The following is a 21,835-nucleotide window of genomic DNA, read 5'->3' on the forward strand; positions in this document are numbered from 1 at the left end:
TCTCTCTCTCTATCAAACGCTCCTACAGAGCCGTAGAAGGCAACGGTCGGGGGTTCCGGGAGATCGAGGATTAATTCTAGAGAAACAGACAGACAGACAGACAGACAGAAACAGAGGGAAAAACGACAAGTGAGAAATAACAGTACTTACTGGTTCCAGTAATATCAGAGAACATACCAGAGGGGAGGCTGGTGGAGGTCGATGCCGGAGAACATGTGTGTTTGGTACCATTCCATGCATTACAACGAGGCCGTCCTCTGATTTCTACCTCCACCAGCCTCCCCTGGAACCTTCAGTGTCTACGGTCATATGCAACATTTCCAGGACAATATATTTAATGTCACTAGAAAGATTCCAAACTTAGAATAACTTTGTATATAGAATAGAATTATGTCAGTAGTATTACCTGAGTCGTCACGCAGCTGAGTGTGCAGGTAGGGGTGTTTGGTGTAGAACCTGTTGTAGATGCAATAGACGACGCCCATCAGAGTAACGGTTCCCACGGCTGCTGCTATGAACACGGCAACAACGTCTGCGTCTTTGATCCCATATGCATCTGTGAGGCAGAGTATTACCCCCCCCCACACACACAGACACACGTGTTAAGCCTGCCAATATCTCCTATGTATGTATGTATACTAATACAAAACATTAGGGTGGGTGGGTGGGTGGGGTGCAGACCTTCCTCAGGGACACGCTGCGCTTCTGGCACAAGATACTCAAGGACCGCCTGGCCAGGTGGGGGGGGGGGGTGTGTATGGGGAAGAGTTTGTGTGTGTTGAGTAGGGTTGGGTATCGTTTGGGTTTTATCCGGTACCGGTATATACTTTAAAAACGGTACCGGTACCGAAACGGTACTTAATTCGGTACTTTAGATTTTTTTAAATGACATATACAGTGGGGAGAACAAGTATTTGATACACTGCAGCAGGGATTTGGGCCCACTCCTCCATACAGATCTTCTCCAGATCCTTCAGGTTTCGGGGCTGTCGCTGGGCAACACGGACTTTCAGCTCCCTCCAAAGATTTTCTATTGGGTTCAGATCTGGAGACTGGCTAGGCCACTCCAGGACCTTGAGATGCTTCTTACGGAGCCACTCCTTAGTTGCCCTGGCTGTGTGTTTCGGGTCGTTGTCATGCTGGAAGACCCAGCCACGACCCATCTTCAATGCTCTTACTGAGGGAAGGAGGTTATTGGCCAAGATCTCGCGATACTTGGCCCCATCCATCCTCCCCTCAATACGGTGCATTCGTCCTGTCCCCTTTGCAGAAAAGCATCCCCAAAGAATGATGTTTCCACCTCCATGCTTCACGGTTGGGATGGTGTTCTTGGGGTTGTACTCATCCTTCTTCTTCCTCCAAACACGGCGAGTGGAGTTTATGCCAAAAAGCTCTATTTTGGTCTCATCAGACCACATGACCTTCTCCCATTCCTCCTCTGGATCATCCAGATGATCATTGGCAAACCTCAGACGGGCCTGGACATGCGCTGGCTTGAGCAGGGGGACCTTGCGTGCGCTACAGGATTTTAATCCCTGACGGCGTAGTGTGTTACTGATAGTTTTCTTTGAGACTGTGGTCCCAGCTCTCTTCAGGTCATTGACCAGGTCCTGCCGTGTAGTTCTGGGCTGATCCCTCACCTTTCTTATGATCATTGATGCCCCACGAGGTGAGATCTTGCATGGAGCCCCAGACCGAGGGAGATTGACCGTCATCTTAAATTTCTTCCATTTTCTAATAATTGCGCCAACAGTTGTTGCCTTCTCACCAAGCTGCTTCCCTATTGTCCTGTAGCCCATCCCAGCCTTGTGCAGGTCTACAATTTTGTCCCTGATGTCCTTAGAAAGCTCTTTGGTCTTGCCCATTGTGGAGAGGTTGGGGTCTGATTGATTGAGTGTGTGGAGAGGTGTCTTTTATAAAGGTAACGAGTTCAAACAGGTGCAGTTAATACAGGTAATGAGTGGAGAATAGGAGGGCTTCTTAAAGAAAAACTAACAGGTCTGTGAGAGACGGAATTATTACTGGTTGGTAGGTGATAAAATACTTATTTCATACAATAAAATGCAAATTAATTATTTAAAAGTCATACAATGTGATTTTCTGGATTTTTGTTTTAGATTCCGTCTCTCACAGTTGAAGTGTACCTATGATAACAATTACAGACCTCTACATTATTTCTAAGTGGGAAAACCTGCAAAATCAGCAGTGTATCAAATACTTGTTCTCCCCACTGTATATATATAATAATAACACGGTCGACAACATTAAACAGCTTTTCACTTTTTTATTGCTGAGGCACAATATATATTTGTTAAATATACACTCAAATTAAAATAAATTAAAATAAAACTCCTGCTGACTGAGGCACAATATACATATAATATTACAGTGAAATATACACTCAAATTAAAATAAATAAAAATAAAACTCCCACCTCAGCAATTCTTTTGCAAAAAGATCAGCATATCTGCCTTCTCTGGCAAAATACGACACCTCTCTTGACTTTTTTATTGTCATTTTGACTTTTGTTTTGTTTTGACATAATTGTCTAATGGCACAGATTTATAAACATAAAGTAAACAAATATTGTTTTCACGTCACTTTACCTGAAACAGGGAGATTCCACAGTGGAAAAGGAATGCAGTCCCTTGACCACAAACCTGGTAACAGCCCTGTGAATTTCCTCCACCTTGTCTTTGGTCAAAGTTCCCTTCTTTGCCAAGGTGAATGGCGTCTCTGATGCTGTAGCTGGAGAGCCAACAATATAAACATAGGTTAAATAATGTTACTGTAGCTAAATATTTGCTGCTGCCTGTCTTGGATAGGACCCTCTTGAATAAGATGTGTTTAATCTCTCAATCCCCCCCCCCTTTCCTGGTTAAATAAAACAAAACAAGAAATAATTTAATAGAGGGCGAATAGCCTACTTAATAAACGCAGGATTTGCGATCAACGGTTAGGCTACATTGGGACTGCCGATGAAAACTAGCTTAGGCTAACTCTAGTGCAGGGGTGCTCACACTTTTTGGAACCAAGATCTACTTTTCAAGTAGCCAGTCTGCCAAGATCTACCAGTCTAGTTTCAACATCGCAAACGTACATGCACGTACTACAAACACACACACACACACACACACACACACACACACACACACACACACACATTTGCCAGTCTGCATAGGGAGCCATAGCACAAACCCTCCCTCTCTCTCTCCCTCTCTCTCTCTCTCACTCTCTTACACACACACACACACACACACACACACACACACACACACACACACACACACACACACACACACACACACACACACACACACACACTTTCTCTCACTCACACACTGACAGCCAGTCTGCAGTACCATAGCCAACTACTGATCCAACAAACAGAAAAGTAAACCAGATACAAAACAGGTAGTTTGAAAGGAGGAAATAAATGCATTTCTCTACCTTAGTGGGAGACCTGGCACTGGGAGGAGGCAGCTAGTTTCTAATAGTCAGGGCTGTAGGAGCTGGTTGCAAGGTGTCATCAGCCACTGTGGATCTGTCATCGAAAAGGCAATCTGCAGCCTCGAGAAACTTTTTTCACAATTTCGCCGTCTTTGAATGACTTCTTGTGTTTAACAAGAACGTGACTGACGCGATAAGAAGCTATCGTTGCAGCCGTACGTTTTCGCTCTTTTGCCACATTTCCCTTCTTCGAAATAGCCATCGTAGATTTGCTGATCAGACAGACGCATTTCCAATATCACATCGTGTAAAAAAGTCCTCCTCCCATTCTGGATGGAAGTTATACGTTATTGGTTTCTTACTTGGTCCAGCTTCCCCACTCATTTGTATAGCCTTTATTTAGTATTATATAGTAAATAGTAGAAATTGGAAGGCTAACTAGGTAATTAGTCCCGCCGGTATTTTGTATTTTGTAGTTGGTGCTGTTGACTGCGCATGCGTGGTGAACCGTGTGTTAGGTGTAGGTGAAAAGATCAGATCTCAGACTGGCTTACCTGTACGTCAATCAAGTGGCAAAAGCCATAGTGAGGATGGATGATAGGCGAACTTTTTTGTCGTTTTCGGTTTTTTTTCCGTTTTTTTTCCGTTTTTTTTTTTCCGTTTTTTTTTTTTCCGTTTTTTTTTGGGTTTTGTTCAATGCCATGCGATCTACCCATACTACCTTTGCGATCGACCGGTCGATCGCGATCGACGTATTGGGCACCCCTGCTCTAGTGCATTTACATTGATAGAAAGATTAGAAACAGACTTGTTGATTAATGTCCACTGTCCCCCTCTTTAAATAAATAAACGGAAATAAACGGAAACATTACTAACCTGAGGAAATGCTGCTGTCATCATCCTCAATGGGAATGGCGGTCTCCCCCTCCCCCTCTCCGGGACTGCTTGAGGTGCTTGCCGAAGGGTTGCGCAAGCTGTCAAACACGGTGCACCCTTCTACCCTTAAATGTATCCCGTGCGTTGCCAGGTGTTTCATCAAGTTAGATGTGTTCCCTGCTTTACACGCGAATGATTTTAAGCATTTTGAGCACTTCGCATTGTTTTCGTCGAGTCGGGTGAAATGCAGCCTCACTTTAGAACGCTTCATTAGGGCCTTCGGCATTCTCGGTGACCTCGTAGCTAGGCTAGCTAGCGAAATTCGATAATATGATGATGATAATAATAATAATAATAATAATAATAATAATAATAACAATAATACAATTCAGATAATATAATAATTTAGTATATATGCTTTCACTCACTCTTCTTAACTCGTAACACAACTGCTCAGCTCACTACCACGACACGCACTGAGTGGAAATTTAACAGGCGATGTCACGTCACGAGTCACCAGTTGACTGTTGCATGACACCGGACACCAGGGGGCGAGATAGAAAAGTACCGAAATTAGGTACCGAAATCTCCTTTGCAATTCGGTACGGTAGATACCGAATGTAAAGTAACCGGTACCTACCGGTACCGATTTTCGGTACCCAACCCTAGTGTTGAGTGTGTGTGGTTGGTGTGTGTGTGGGGAGGGGGAGGAGAGTTTGGAGTGTGTGTGGTTGGTGTGTGTGTGGGGAGGGGGAGGAGAGTTTGGAGTGTGTGTGGTTGGTGTGTGTATGTGGAGGGGGAGGAGAGTTTGGAGTGTGTGTGGTTGGTGTGTGTGTGGGGAGGGGGAGGAGAGTTTGGAGTGTGTGTGTGTCGTTGGGGGGGCCGGGGGGGGGCTTCTGACACAATATTTAAAATGAGCAGGTGTTACGCTTGCCTGGCTCTTGACAAGGTGACAAAAAGGGAGACGACACATGGATAACAATAATAGGAGATTTATTAACGTAAATAATGTAGAATTGAAATAATGATAAAGAAAATAGTAACGACAACCAAAAACGGCTGCTGGTCGACAAGGAAGAGAGCGAGTCCATCAATTTGACCCACTCTTATGGTTCCTGGGACAATTAGGATGATCACCCCCACCTGTGCCCATCTGGAACCAAGAGATACGGTCAACATGACAACAGATGTATAGCGCCCACTATTGGTTCAAGTGTGGATCGTCACAGCAGGTGATTAGTTGATCAGGTGTGTTAACTAGGAGTGCAGCGGTTCTGGATTTTCCTTTAGCAACATTGATGGAACACCCCCCTTGTAGTCATGTTTTAACCCTCCTGTCTCCTCTCCTCCTCCTCCTCTCCTCCTCTCCTCCTCTCCTCCTCCTCCTCCTCTCCTCTCCTCTCCACCTCCTCCTCTCCTTCTCTCCTCCTCTCCTCTTCTCCTGCTCTCCTCCTCTCCTCTCCTCTCCTCTCCTTTCCTCTCCTCTCCTCCTCCTCCTCTCCTTCTCCTCCTCCTCCTCTCCTCTCCTCTCCTCTTCTCCTCCTCCTCTCCTCTCCTCCTCTCCTCTCCTCCTCCTCTCCTCCTCTCCTCCTCCTCTCCTCCTCTCCTTCTCTCCTCCTCTCCTCCTCTCCTCTCCTCCTCCTCTCCTCTTCTCCTCCTCTCCTCCTCCTCTCCTCTCCTCTCCTCCTCTCCTCTCCTCTCCTCCTTCTCTCCTCCTCTCCTCTCCCTCCTCTCCTCCCCTCTTCTCCTCCTCTCCTCCTCTCCTCCTCCTCTCCTCCTCCTCTCCTCTCCTCTCCTCCTTCTCTCCTCCTCTCCTCTCCCTCCTCTCCTCCTCTCCTCCCCTCCTCTCCTCCTCTCCTCCTCTCCTCTTCCTCTCCTCCTCTCCTCCTCCTCCTCTCCTCCTCTCCTCCTCTCCTCCTCCTCTCCTCCTCTCCTCCTCCTCCTCTCCTGCTCTCCTCCTCTCCTTCTCTCCTCCTCCTCCTCTCCTGCTCTCCTCCTCTCCTCCCCTCCTCTCCTCCTCCTCTCCTCCTCTCCTCCTCCTCCTCTCCTGCTCTCCTCCTCTCCTTCTCTCCTCCTCCTCCTCTCCTCTCCCTCCTCTCCTCCCCTCCTCTCCTCCTCCTCTCCTCCTCTCCTGCTCTCCTCCTCTCCTTCTCTCCTCCTCTCCTCCACAGTGACTTTGAGAAGGTCCTCACTCAGCTCCAGTGGCCCTTCATCTCCCCCCCCCTGCAGACGCTGTCCCCCCCCCCCAACGCCCAGGAGCTCAGCAGCCAACTGGACCTACTGGTGGCCCAACTGCTGTCCCTGCAGACCTCGTATCCTCCACACACACACACACACACACACACACACACACACACACACACACACACACACACACACACACACACACACACACACACACACACACACACACACAGCTGCTGTCACTGCAGACCTCGTATCCTCCCCCCCCACACATTTGAATACTTTATTTGGTTCCACAAATTATATTATACAAACAGGGAATCAAATATTTCGGGGCTAAGCAGCACTGAACACTTAAGGGTACACATAACACCTCCTTCTCCACACGGCCAAGCTGCCAATAATAGCTGAGACAGAGCAAAATTTGGCAACCTGTTTGGCCTTTCTTTTAGACATTGCAGCAATTCTCAGACCCCTCATGGTGCATTTATATACATGGCCCAGACTTCCAAATACAAGTATGCTGAATTTGCACTTGTATCCAAAGCTGGTTATCGTACCAAGCAGTGGTTGGTATTTGATATACTTGTCCTGGAAAGTCTGGTCCATGTACAGGTCAAAGGGGCAGCCTACTTCTACAATCAGCACCTCCTTGTGGCTGGTGTCAACAAAGACAACATCAGGTGTATTTGGGATGTTGGCAAAAACATCATTGGCAAAACCAAACCACTCTGGTAACACTCCGGCATGCTTGTACATAGCTGCGCTAGATGGTAAGATGTTTTGTACTGAATCAGACACACACACACACACACACACACACACACACACACACACACACAGCTGCTGTCACTGCAGACCTCGTATCCTACACACACACACACACACACACACACACACACGCACACACACACACACACAGCTGCTGTCACTGAAGACCTCGTATCCTACACACACACACACACACAACTGCTGTCACTGCAGACCTCGTATCCTCCACACACACACACACACACACACACACACACACACACACACACACAGCTGCTGTCCCTGCAGACCTCGTATCCTCCACGTAGACACACGCACACACACACACACACACAAGTACTGGGAGGGGGGGGTTACACATGACAGGGCCGACCTGGACCATGCTGTCTATGTAGCCTTTCATTTCACATTTACATTTTTGTTATTGACAGAAGAAACCTGGTAAGCTCTCAGCTCGGCTCAGATCTGTTGTGTGAATATTTAAACACTTTTAATCTGGACCCGTCGGGCTGCTTTTGAGTCGTATACGGGAAACCAGATTAAACGTTTTCAGACACTGGACACAGACCAAGCCTTGTTCTGTACATTTTCAACATATTATCTCCATGGAAACAAATGCATTTAAATCTATTTTAATCTATGTTCCAGAAACAGCCACCCAACCACCAGTACCAGCTCAGCGGCCTTGTGGTTAGAGTGTCCCTCTGCCCTGAGATCGGGAGGTTGTGAGTTCGATCCCCGGCCGAGTCGTACCACCAAAGACTATAAACATGGTACCTGATGCCTCCCTGCTTGGCACTCAGCATTAAGGGTTGGATTGGGGGGGTAAGACCCTGCGACATACCAGCGTCATGTCCAGGGGGTGTACTTGTACATCAAGCCGCCTCACGCTACGGAAACTGGCGATAGGCTCCTCCCCCTAAAGGGCCGTTAGGCTCCAGAACCATCGCTTCTCAAGGCTGCTTACTTATGTTTCAGAAACCAGGCCCAAGTATCTATGTACATAATAGTGTCTGTGTACAATATGTACATATCGTTTGTTACAGTTCTGTTAGGGAGGACGTTGTTTGTACGAACTCTGACCTATGACCTATGTGATGATGTCACGTGACATTTGACTGAGACAGAAACCGGGTCTGTTTCCTTGACGACCGTCTCTCAGTGATGACCTCATATCGGAGAAGGAGGCGCCCTCGCGCCTGGGCGAGCGGCTCACTCCGCCCCTCTCGCTGCCCATCCAGATCATGCTCCTCCCCCTCAGCAAGAGGTTCCGCTACCACTTCACTGGCAACCGGCAGACCAACTCTCTGAACAAGGTACACACACACAGACACACACACACACACACCGACACACACACACACACACACACACACACACACACACACCCCGACACACACACACACACACACACACACACATACACACAGACACACACACTCTCACACAAGGTCAGAACAGACAGACAGACACACACACACACACACACACACACACATACACACAGACACACACACTCTCACACAAGGTCAGAACAGACAGACACACACACACACACACACACACACACACACACACTCACTTACTCAGTCATACAAGGTCAGAAAGGACACTCACACACACTCCTAAATGTTATGTGTGTGTGTGTGTGTGTGTGTGTGTCTGTCTGTTCTGACCGTGTGTGTGTGTGTGTGTGTGTGTGTGTGTGTCTGTCTGTCTGTCTGTCTGTCTGTCTGTCTGTCTGTCTGTTCTGACCGTGTGTGTGTGTGTGTGTGTGTGTGTGTGTGTGTGTGTGTGTGTGTGCAGCCAGAGTGGTACCTGACCCAGGTCCTCATGTGGATGGGTAACAGCTCTGCCTTCATGGAGGAGAAGATCCAGCCCATCCTGGACCGGGCTGGCGCCAACGTCAACGCCAAGGTCAGAGGACGGCTCTAGGATAGGTGGTTCTAGAATAGATGGTTCTAGAATAGGTGGTTCTGTTAGAATAGATGGTTCTAGAATCCAGACATCTCATGCAGTTACTCCCCCCCACCACCAGGTGGAGCTGTGCCGCGGCCTGCTCACCCTGGCCACGGAGAAGCTGGCGTCCGACACCCCGCGGCTGCTCTACGACGACGCCCTCTTCTGCCACCTGGTGGACGAGGTGCTGCAGTTCGAGCGGGAGCTGCGCAGCACGCACGCCTACCCCCCCACCCTGCAGGGGGCGCTGCACATCCTGCTGGACGAGGCCGTGCTGCTGAAGTGGCTCACTGTGGAGAGGAAGAGTGAGTGGAGCGTGTCTGTGTGTGTATGTATGTATGTGTGTGTGTGTGTGTGTGTGTGTGTGTGCTTGCCAGAGGAAGAGACTGTGTGTGTGTGTGTGTGTGTGTGTGTCTGGTTTACATTTACATTTTTGGCATTTAGCCGACGTCGTAGCAGGAAGAGTAATCTAGCTCAGGCCCGGGGCCATTGGCAGTCGTCGTGCTAAAAGAAGAAAGATATATTTTTGGGGTTGTGTGTGTGTGTGTGTGTGGTTGTAACTGGGTGTCTGGGTGTCTGTGTGTGTGTGTGTGTGTAGTGGCGGTGGAGAAGGTGGATGCGATGCTGTCGTCTGAGGGTGCGTGGAGCTCCCAGTACAGAGACATCAGCGACATGGACGAACTGAAGGCTCCTGACTGTGCTGAGACCTTCATGACCCTCCTGCTGGTCATCACTGGTAGGAACACACACACACACACACACACACACACACACACACACCTGTCTGTCTCTCTCTCTCTCTCTCTCTCTGTTACTGGTCATCACTGGTAGGAACACACACACCGACTTGTGTCTCTGTCTCTCCGTCTCTGTCTCTCTCTCTCTCTCTCTCTGTCTCTCTCCGCCTGTTTCTCTCTCTCTACCTCTCTCTCTCTCTCTTTCTTTTCTGACTCTTTTCGGGCACTGCCCTAAACTGGTTTAGATCCTACCTACAGGACAGAAGCTACTACTATGTCTCCATTGGCAACTTTGTGTCCGACAAATTAAAATCATGTGAGGTTCCCCAAGGATCAATCCTTGGCCCCCTTCTATTCATGTCTACATGCTTCCATTGGGACACATCATAAAAAAGAACAAAATTGCCTACCACAACTATGACATGCTGACATGGATGACACACAAATCTACATATGGCGCTTTTCCACTATCGGCCCGGCTCGGGTCGGGTCGGCTCGCTTCGGCACGCTTTTGAACAGTTCTGGTTTTCCACTATACACAACAGACCAGGAACGAGTAGGAGGAGTAGGCGATAGTAGGCGGAGTTACGCGTCATAAAAGCGCGCCATGGTGGTGACGTATATTTTCACGAGACACAACACAGCCACAACAATAGCAACATGGAGGAACTTGAAGCTATGTATACTTTTTCCTCGGCATGTGGTATATTATTAACCGTGATTTTTTTGGGAGAGAAAGAGAAAGAGAGAGAGGAAGCTATGTACACATAATAAAGTCATGTTTTTTGAACCCTTAAAACCACTGCCTTCACTTGTCTGCTTTATGAACTGTAGTATCATTGTGTGCCGTGTTATTTACGGACAAACACGGTGCCCGGAGGCACCCTTTGCGGGTTAATAACTTCGGTTTACCGTGGGTTAGGATAACAACTCAAACGTGTCCGGATAGGGGAGAGGACAGGGAATCCAAAACCATTTGAATGGTGTCGATACGACACTGCTATCACGGTCGACACAGCGCGGAGCGAATTCCCTGTTAAAACTTTTCTCTCCCCCCGCTGTCAAAGGGAGTTTCAATCAGCTGGCGCGGTGCTGCGAGCAGCAGCGGGTGAACTCCCGGTTCATTGAGTTTACGGTTAAAAGCATAACTTCTCGGGGTGTAAAGCACTCTCTCTATTTCGGGCTAAACTGTGCAGTGTAGCCGGCGTCCTGGTTCCTCCAGCAACCGGACACAAATAACAACAAATATGTAATATGTAAATATGTATAATACCACGTTCATTGATAAAATGATGCCAGGGATGGAAAGGGGTGATGGCAGTTTTAGAAGGGGGATGATGAAGCTCTGGACTATGGAACGGCACAGCACAGCACAACGGGGGGAAATGCGATAAGAATTATGTCAAAATGCAGCACCATCATGCACAGATCAGCCTTAATGCATGTAACGTTAGATATATAACGTTATACAGGGAGCGATGTATTTCTACAGAAAGGCTGATAGATTGTAGAATCTTCTTGTTGGTAAAACGATGGAATCAATCTATTGAGGATTGTGATCTTAAATGCGTTGTGTCTTCTCAGGATAGATTAGGTGCACAGCATACACGATTTGACAAGGAAATAGGATGTTCAACACGGGTCGGAATCTCTGTACTTGATTTAATAAGACAGTCAGCGAATGGTCCATCAGCACAGTATCTCAGCATCGGCATTCAATGACCATTCCACGACATCATTATGACATACAGACAGGCTGATAGATACGAGTGCAGCGCTGTCTTGCTGGTAGTCAAATATATTTATTTATACAGCATATGGATGTTACGTGCCTGTTAGCCTACTTGCCGCTTTCAGTTCTAGTAGATTTGTAGTTTAGATCTCGCAACCAGGGATTGGGAAGCGATGTATTTCTACGAAAAGGCTGACTGACGCGGGGCTCCAATCTCTGCGTTTATAGAGTGCTCCGGTGTCTTGCTGGTAGTCAAATATATGTATTCATATATACAGCATATGGATGTTACGTGCCTGTTACCTGCCGATTTCAGTTCTAGTAGTTTAGATCTCGCAACCAGGGAAACGCCGACAAGACGCGAATCTACCGGCATTTGACTCATGAGTGAACGGCGAAAATGGCTGGACGGCACAGCTTGGGATTCCATTGAAGTTACAGGGAACTATGTGTGAAAGAGACTTAAATGTTGAAATAACAGTAATACAATGTTCATTGATAAAATAGCAGGGATGGAAAGGGGGATGGAAAGGGGAGATGGCAGTTTTAGAAGGGGGATGATGAAGCTCTGGACTGAGGGACAGCATAGGCACAGCACATCGCCATAATAGCGATTTTTTGGTTATGCTTGTTGTAAATAAAAGTTCTATGATGCTTCCTGCTTCTGAGTAGATTAGACGTGTTTCTCCCTCGCTCCTCTCATACCACTGCTTTCCTGCTTTTTTCTTGCTTCTTTTTTTTATAGTTTTAACACTTTTTTTATATAGCTTTTATTTCTACGATGCCTGCTATCTGTCAAGGTTGTGTGGATCTTTCAAAGAGAGTAGACTTATTGGAATATACTCTCCAGGGGCGACTCTCCGCACTCGAGAATCGCTACGCTAATGGTTCTCCACCCACGCAAGCCTCAAAATTCACACTTCCCAAAGCTAACGAGGCAGGTGACAGCTGCAAAATTCACTGGACAGATGAAATATCCCCCGAAACTACTGAAAAGCAGCCAACTGAAGTCCTCGTTAGCATCATTAGCAACAGGTAGGCCCGAGCCATGGGCTTGCATGACTAAACAGAGCCGAGATAGGAGTCTGAGACACCGGCCCGCAGAGCAGCGAGCTGGCATGACTCCCAAGGCCCGAGATAAGAACATCAGAGTCACGCCAAGATTTCCCAGGCCTGGGAATCACGTGACTCCCCGGCCCCCCCCCGGTGACTCCCCGGCCCGCAGACACGAGTTCAAGGTCACCCCCTCCTTCTTCTACTTCTCTGTGTGACATGCAGCGGATGAAACAGACTTCACCTCCAAAAGATACTTTGTTGATTGGAGACTCGGCGATCAGAAACGTAAGAGGTAAAAAATTACATATCCACTGTCTTCCTAACCTAACGGTCTCAGAAATAACAAAAGATTTGGAAGAAACACTGTCTAAAAACCAGACACAAAGCGTCTTGTATTACGGTGGACAAACCGATTCACGTAAAATGGGCTCAGTAGACTTGAGACGTGATTTCATGGAACTTTTCAATAGACTTGACAAGCTTAAGATTGAGACATTCATCTGTGGACCGCTACCCACTGTTGACAGAGGTAACCTGGAATTCAGCCGGCTCCTAAGCCTTAACACGTACTGTTAACTTAAAAGGCTGAAATTCATTGACCACTGGAACATATTCTGGAGGCAGAGAGACCTATTCAAAAGAGATGGCCTCCACTTAAACAGATCGGGAGAATACCATTTAATGAACAACATACTCTTCAACCTCATAAACTCTGCTCCCCCTTCCCTCGATGCTCTTAAACCAACTGAAAGGCCTACAGCGCAGGATTCTTCAGACTCAGCACAGGCAGCTGAACTGCTCACAGTGGATAAACTCTCCCCACAGTCCTGCGACTCATCACAGCCTACAGTAAAGGGCCCTCCAAACTCATCACAGCTGGCTGAAGTGCGTGCTGCAGATGACTTATCAATCTCCCCATCGCAATTGCCGAAACTGCGCTCCACAGTCGACAGGGCAAAACGAATCATTAGCCAACTCGTTGAACCCCCACTAAGGCGACGGTCCAGCCCCTTTTCTCTCCCCCCACCCTCCCTCCCTGCCCCCAAACCACTCTACCCCAAACTCCCAGAGACACTCATCCACTGAGTCCACTGAGCTCTCCTTCCTCCAACTCACGCCGTTCCTGCCTTTCTCAGCTAGGTTAGAGAAAATGGTGAAGACAGGAGTAGAGCTCACCCGAAAGCTGCTCCATCTCTCCATTCTACAACACCTGGCCCCACACTCCCTGCGACGCCAGCCTCATCAACAATGCCAGCCTCATCAACAATACCCATCGCCCCACCCCGACGCCACAGGATGCTATCTACAACACCCATCCCCCTCCCCCGGATGACACCCATAATCAGTTGATGCTCTAACAGTCCCTGCTTCCATAGAGTTGATACCATTGACATTCCTGATATAAAGCTGGGACTCTCAACTCTTGCTATCCCTGTTCAAATCAGTAACAGAACAGTTAATTGCAAGTCTGAATGCTTTATACACCCCTCAAATTGAATTTCTATACCCTGCCACACACAGCGACCAAACACAAAACCACTCAAGCTAGCACTTTTCAATGCCAGATCCTTAGCTAATAAGTCTCTCTTAATCAACGACTTGATTAGCTCCTATGAACTAGATTTCTTATTTATCACTGAGACCTGGTTAGATAAAGATAACAAGACACCAATTCTTATTGAGTCAGCACCCCCCAATTTTAGAACCTTAGATGTCATTAGATCCCACAAAAAAGGTGGTGGAATCGCCTCTTTCTTCCGAGACAGTTTTAACTGCAAACAGAAATCCTTCGGGGAATTTTTATCATTTGAATATCTTATTATAATGATTTTTAAAAATAATTTTATACAGACCACCCCAATACTCTACTAGCTTCTTTAATGAACTTACAGAGCTTCTCTCCATCATTACTACTGAATTTAATGGTCTGATCATTGCTGGTGATTTCAATATTCATGTAGATAACTCAGAGGACAACAAAGCCAAAGAACTCTCTGTTCTGTTAGATGTTTTTGAACTTCAACAACATGTGAACCTCCCTAATCATAATCGAGGTCACACTCTGGACCTTATCATCACCAAAGGCCTAGATATTTCAAATGTTGTTGTAACTGACATTGCCCTGTCTGACCACTGTTGCATATTCTTTGACGTATCTATCTTTCCTGTTATTCAAACTATGTCTAAAACTATTTCCAAACGATATATCAATGAAAAGACCAGTGCACTGTTCACACAGGCCTTTTCCCTAGCCCCCCCCCCCCAAACTTCTATTCCAAATGTAAATGACCTGTAAATGACCTTCTACACGATTTCAACTTACAAATCACAAAAAACCATTGATGATATTGCACCCATTAGATCCAAATGCATCTCTGGTAAGCAAAAAGTTCACTGGAGAACTGCCCCATCCGTAAAGACCCAAAAAAGAGAATGTCGTAAAGCAGAGCGCAGATGGAGAAAAACAAACCTTCAAGTCCACTATGATATCTATAAGGAGAATCTTCAGAACTATAACTTAGAAATAAGAAGTGCCAGGCAATCATTTTTCTCTAAGATCATAAACAATAACATCAATAATGCCCGCATCCTTTTCAGAACTGTTGACAGACTAACAAATCCCCCAACACCCATTGCTCAGGAATTTCACTCAACTAGTAAATGCAATGAGCTTGCATCCTTTTTTAACAATAAAATAGAAACCATTAGACAAGGCATTAGGTCTTCTGTGTCAGGCATGAAAAACATGTCCCCATTAACAACCCCAAATAGGGCGGACATAACAACCATGTCACAATTTAACACCATTGATTACAAGACCCTAGATAAAATCATGTCACGTCTTAAACCATCCACCTGTGCCCTTGATGTCCTGCCAACAAGCTTTTTAAAAAACATATTTAGCTGCATGGCAGGCGAACTAATACAAATAATTAACACCTCCCTTTCATCAGGAATCTTCCCTGAAGCCCTGAAAACTGCAGTTATTAAGCCTCTACTAAAAAAGAACGGCCTAGACCCATTTGTACTAAACAACTACAGACCCATATCAAACCTTCCCTGTACAGGAAAAATTATTGAAATGGTTGCCCACGAACAACTTATTACTTATTACAGCAATTATTTGACCCTAAATGATCTCTTTGATGACTTTCAATCAGGCTTTCGCCCCCTACATAGCACTGAAACGGCCCTTATTAAGGTCCTTAATGACATTCGCGTAAACACAGACTCCGGGAAAATCTCAGTTTTGATACTACTAGATCTTAGTGCTGCCTTTGACACTGTGGACCATGACATTCTGGATTCTTAATAGGACTGGTTGTTAAAATCCCTAAATATTCAGGGATTTTAACAACCAGTACCTGGGTAGGACTTTCGGGCACTTCCCTAAACTGGTTTAGATCCTACCTACAGGACAGAAGCTAATATGTCTCCATTGGCAACTTTGTATCTGACCAAATTAAAATGACATGTGGGGTTCCCCAAGGGTCAATCCTTGGCCCCCTTCTATTCAATCTCTACATGCTTCCATTGGGACACATCATAAAAAAGAACAAAATTGCCTACCACAACTATGCGGATGACACTCAAATCTACATAGCCCTCTCACCGAACGACTATCGTCCCATTGACAATCTCTGTAATTGCATTGAGCAAATAAATGCCTGGATGACACAAAACTTCCTCCAACTAAACAAGGACAAAACAGAGATAATTGTATTCGGTGCACCTGACAAAAGATCGAAAGTCAGTGCAAAACTTGATTCTCTCTCTCTTCACACTAAAAAACAGGTCAGAAATCTTGGTGTAATTCTAGACTCCGATCTAAACTTCAACAGCCACATAAACTCAATAACTAAATCAGCCTACTATCACCTGAAAAACATACCAAGAATGAGAGGTTTCATGTCCAAGCAAGACCTTGAAAAACTCATCCATGCATTTGTTTCGAGTAGACTTGATTATTGTAATGGTCTACTAACAAGCCTATCTAAAGGAGCTGTTCGTAAATTGCAGCTCATCCAAAACGCCGCTGCTAGGGTCCTAACAAAAACAAAGAAATGTGAACACATTACACTAATCCTGAGATCCCTGCACTGGCTACCAGTCTCTCAGAGAATTGAATTCAAAATCCTCCTAATTACATACAAATCACAAAATGGTCTTGGACCAAAATACATATCAGATCTCCTCCCACCCTATATTCCCGCAAGGTCCCTAAGGTCAGCTGAGACAAATCAGCTAATAATTCCAAGAGTAAAAACAAAACACGGTGCAGCAGCTTTCAGTCACGCTGCTGCATGCTCCTGGAACAAACTCCCTGAAGAAATCAAACAGGCCCAAACCCTTAAAATATTTAAATCTAAGCTAAAAACCTTCATGTTTTGCACCAGTTATGATTAAACACAAACACTTCTATCAATGTCTTTTTTCCATTAACTATTGTCTTTTTAAATGTTTGATCTATTTACTTCTTATATTTGCTTTTATTCATTGTAATTTTTATTTTTATTATGCTCCTCTTGCTGTATTTTTAAATAATGCATGTAAAGCACTTTGAATTGCCCCTGTTGTATGAAATGTGCTATACAAATAAACTTGCCTTGCCTTGCCATTGAAATGACATTAAACTAAGATAATACGATGGTTATCATATTTTTTCAAATCTTTATTAATACGTTATTACAGAAACTGTAAGTGACATTTTCCTAGAGCGAAATCTGTTGTGGTATTTAAAAATGGCGGTTAGTGATGAAATCTATGAACATGGGATGACGATTTCCATTGACCAATCAACGGTGTGCAGCGTCACACGTCACACGCAGCCTGGCAAAAAGGTTCCGGGTCTCAAAAAAGGTTCCTGCCATCGATGGGTAGCTAAAGAAGCGACCCGACCCGACCCGACCCGACCCAGGCCGACAAATGGAAAAGCGCCAAAGAAGCAGGCCAGCCCGGGCTGACCCGGGTCAGCCCTCTAGTGGAAAAGCCCCAATAGTTGTATGAAATGTGCTATACAAATAAACTTGCTTTGCCTTTCTCTCTCTGTCCCTCTCTCTACCTCTCTCTCTGTCCCTCTCTCTCTCTCTCTTTCTACCTCTCTCTCTCTCTTTCTACCTCTCTCTCTCTCTTTCTACCTCTCTCTCTCCCTACCTGTCTCCCCCCCCCCCCCTCCAGACAGGTACCGGTCCCTCCCGTCCCCGCGGGCCCAGCTGAGCTTCCTGGCGCTGCAGCGAGAACTGGTGGACGACTTCCGGATCCGTCTGACCCAGGTGACCCCTGACCCTAACTCTGACCCTAACTCTGACCCTAACCCCTGACCCTAACCCTCTGACCTCTAACCCTAGGTTACTAGACCCTCTATCTAACCGTACTATCCTCTGACCCCGACCCTAACCCTAACCCTAACCCTCTGACCCCTGCCCCTCTGACAGGTGATGAAGGAGGAGTCTCGCTGTCCGCTGGGCGCTCGCTACGGCGCCGTGCTGAATGCTGCCAACTACATCAGCACCGTGCTGGGGGACTGGGGGGACAACGTGGTGAGAACGCTTTATTGGGACACAGCCTCCCTATGCAGGGTTAGGGGTTAAAGGGCCAGACTGCGTGGCCTTAATTGATGCACTCTCTAAGTCTCTAAGTTCCCTTTCAAACGCACCTTAATGGATATTTATTTCTTTTATTTATTCGAGAGAATATTTATTTTGATTTCCTTTTCAGAAAATGTTTACTTTTTTTATTAGTAGGTTGCAGCAGTGTTGATGCTCCTCTCCCTTCCTCTCCCCCCCCTCCCCACCCCTCCTCTCCCCCCTCCCCTCCCCTCCTCTCCCCCCTCCCCACCCCTCCAGTTCTTCCTGCAGCTGCAGCAGGCTGCGGTGTCCCTGGGGGAGGAGGAGGTGCTGGGGGGGCTGGGGGTGCTGGAGGTGGGCCGCCTGGCCTCCCTGGAGGGGTCTCTGTTCGAGGGTCTGCTGGGTCTGCTGGAGAGGCTGAGGGGCGACATGGTGGGGCGGCTACTGGACGCCGTCATGAGAGAAGTGAAGAAGAAGAGCCAGCCCTACTGCAGGGACAGGTGGGGGGGGGTAGGGGTGTGAGGGTGGGTGTGGGTGTGGGTGTGGGTGTGGGTGTGGGTGTGGGTGTGGGTGTGGGTGTGGGTGTGGGTGTGGGTGTGGGTGGGTCGGTCAAGATGTTTTCTGTAGAAGCTCATCCTGTTGGCTACTGCTGCAGTACTTACAGGAGTTGGACACGAGTGCGTTTGTACATTTGCTCTGAGAGCGCCGGAGCACACACTGGGTTCAAAGTCATAAACGGGACCAAGTCATTTGTTTGGACAAGAGGCATTCCATGAGCGCTGATCAGATTCCACAGCGAATTTACGAACGCAGGCAATTTCTGTCTGGGAGGGAGGAGGGGGGGTACTGGTAGTGGTTACGGTTATGAATATTAGGTTAGGGTTAGGGTTAGGTTTATTCATTTGATTGATAATGATAATAATAACTTTTATTTGTATAGCACTTTTCCTGCAAACGTTGTTGATATAGACAATTTTACCTGATGTAAACCCTCTGTATTCCCTCCCCCTCCGCCCCCCCTCAGATGGCTGTCCCTGCCCTCCCAGAGCGACCAGGCCACCATGTCTCTGTCCAGCTCCGCGTGTCCCATGATGCTCTGCCTGAGGGACCACCTGCTCCGCCTGCAGGAGCTGCTCTGCCTGCCGCTCTTCCACTCCGCCTGGCAGGGCCTGGCCGACCGCCTGGACCTCTACCTCTACCAGGACGTAAGACTGTCTGTCTGTCTGTCTGACTGTCTGTCGGTCTGCGTCTGGAGATTACATTTTACATTGACATTGACATTTTTGGCATTTAGCAGACGCCTTATTCCAAAGCGACTTACAATCGATACATTTGATTAAGTGAGCAAGTGAGATGTCTGTCTGGGAGTGTCAGCGTGATGCACCTTGTGACACACCTCATTAATTGTGTGTGTGTGTGTGTGTGTGTGTGTGTGTGTGTGTCTCAGGTGATCCTGTACAACCATTTCAACGAGGGCGGGGCAGCCCAACTGCAGTTTGACATGACCAGGAACCTGTTCCCTCTGTTTGGACACTACTGCAAGAGACCCGAGAACTTCTTCAAACAGTGAGTGTCTTTCTGTCTCTCTCTCTCTATCTCTCTCTCTCTCTGTCTCTCTCTCTCTCTGTTTCTCTGTCTCTCTCTCTCTGTCTCTTTCTCTCTGTGCCTCTCTCTGTCTGTCTCTTTCTTTCTCTCTGTGCCTCTCTCTGTCTGTCTCTCTCTCTGTCTCTCTCTCTCTCTCTCTGTCTCTCTCTCTCTGTGTATCACCATGCCCCCCCCCCAAGTGTATAGAAGGCCTTATCTCTCTTTCTCTCCCCTCCTCCCCTCCAGTGTGAAGGAGGCCTGCATCCTGCTCTGTCTGAACGTGGGTTCCGCCCTGCTGCTGCGTGACGTGCTGAGGCAGGGGGGGGGGGGGGAGGAGGAGGGGGACACCCCCCAGGGACAGCAGCAGCCCTCCCCCGTGGCGGCCCTCAACGAGCTGGGGGTGTTCCGCCTCGCACCCTGCGACGTCCTCATCCTGCTCAACCTCCGCGCCTCCTGGCCCGGCCAGTGACCGGGGTCAGAGGTCAGGGGTCACAGGGGGTCACAGGGACCAGGAAGAGGAAGGCCCACAGCTCCCTCACACCCGATTGGACCAGACCAGGTAGGACCACTGGACCACAACGACCAATGGGAACAGGCCCTGCTGACTGGACTAGAGACTGTCTGGAGTCAACAAGCTGTTTCTCCCTGGTGGACCGACCCTCCCGTGGCTGTCTGTGTGTTGCCATGGAGATCTGGTACACACACACACACACACACAGGACGAAGTGCTGGATTGAACGGTTCTTCAGAGGAATGGACTTCTCCTCCCTCCCTCCTTACCTCTCTCCCTCCCTCCCACCTCTCTCCCTCTTTACCTCTCTCCCTCCCTCCTACCTCTCTCCCTCCCTCCCACCTCTCTCTCTCCCTTCTTACCTCTTCCCTCCCACCTCTCTCCCTCCCTTCTTACCTCTTCCCTCCCACCTCTCTCCCTCCCTTCTTACCTCTTCCCTCCCACCTCTCTCCCTCCCTTCTTACCTCTTCCTTCCCCTACTCCCTCCTTTATCCTCTCCTCCCCTCCTCCCTCCCTCCCGCCCAGTACCAGAGCTAGGAGACCGTACCACTGCTGTTTTAAGCGGTGTGATGTGTTTGATAACAGGACATCTGTACCGTGTGTTCATGTGTTAGCTGGCCGTTTTAAGTGTATGTAAACATTTGTAAAGAATGAAATTACAAATACAAATTATTTAAATCTGAAAAGTTTTAATTTCTTTCATTCCTTAAGTGTTCTGAGGATACATTGGATACACACTCACAACTGTCACACACACACACACACACACACACACACACACACACACACTGTTCGAACAGGCTGTGGTTTGGGGTGGCTGGGATCTTTGATGACACCGTTTGTCGTATATATCCTGGATGGAGGGAAACTCACATCCAGTGATGCGCTCGGCTGTCCGCACCACCCTCTGTAGCGCTCTGCGGTTGAGGGCAGTGCAGCTGCCATGCTAGGCAGTGATGCACCCAGTCAGGATGCTTTCAGTTGTGCCTCTGTAGAAGGCCCGCAGGGTCTCAGACCCCATGCCAAACTTTTTCAACCACCTGAGGTGAAAGAGGCGCGCGCTGCTGTGCCTTTTTCCCACCTGTCTGGTATGCACGTCCCAGGTGAAAAGTATTTGGTAGACGGAAGTATTGTTCTTCTCACACAAACATAAGATGCAAGTTCTGTATGGAAGCATATAGTGGACTTAATTCAAATGTTAATACAATTTGAGATTGCAATTGCATGTTCCACTTTTGCATGCATTCTTTCAGTCAATATTCAAATTCAAATGCAATCATATGATTTTCATTTTCATTTTCATGTACCTGGTATGCACATTCGCTGTCAATATTAAAATGATACTGAAGAATCTTCTTGTCGGTAAAATGATGGAATGGATCAATCTATTGAGGATTCGTGATCTTAC

The 21,835-nt window shown here is 47.4% G+C and overlaps 1 protein-coding gene across 1 annotated transcript; it reads left to right on the forward strand.

Annotated features, from left to right (window-relative positions):
- The first annotated feature begins 8,474 nt into the window (after positions 1-8,474).
- On the forward strand, positions 8,475-20,461 carry LOC308164699 (RAD50-interacting protein 1-like). Its single transcript, XM_080550763.1, has 10 exons — positions 8,475-8,597; positions 9,088-9,198; positions 9,320-9,545; positions 9,839-9,976; positions 17,944-18,038; positions 18,201-18,305; positions 18,612-18,832; positions 19,357-19,537; positions 19,780-19,898; positions 20,163-20,461. The coding sequence occupies exons 1-10, from the start codon at positions 8,526-8,528 to the stop codon at positions 20,383-20,385; spliced, it is 1,491 nt and encodes a 496-aa protein (XP_080406889.1). The 5' UTR covers positions 8,475-8,525; the 3' UTR covers positions 20,386-20,461.
- The last annotated feature ends 1,374 nt before the right edge of the window (positions 20,462-21,835 follow it).

The sequence above is a fragment of the Nansenia antarctica genome, assembly GCF_963989245.1.
Source record: "Nansenia antarctica genome assembly, contig: SUPER_8_unloc_1, whole genome shotgun sequence".
NCBI lineage: Eukaryota > Metazoa > Chordata > Actinopteri > Argentiniformes > Microstomatidae > Nansenia > Nansenia antarctica.

What these genes read in the sequence shown, in the direction of transcription:
- LOC308164699 (XM_080550763.1), top strand. Translation starts at nt 8,526, where the DNA reads ATGCTCCTCCCCCTCAGCAAGAGGTTCCGCTACCACTTCACTGGCAAC. An exon ending in AGACCAACTCTCTGAACAAG is followed by an intron (nt 8,598 to 9,087) that starts GTACACACACAC and finishes GTGTGTGTGCAG; the next exon opens with CCAGAGTGGTACCTGACCCA. An exon ending in ACCTCTACCTCTACCAGGAC is followed by an intron (nt 19,538 to 19,779) that starts GTAAGACTGTCT and finishes TGTGTGTCTCAG; the next exon opens with GTGATCCTGTACAACCATTT.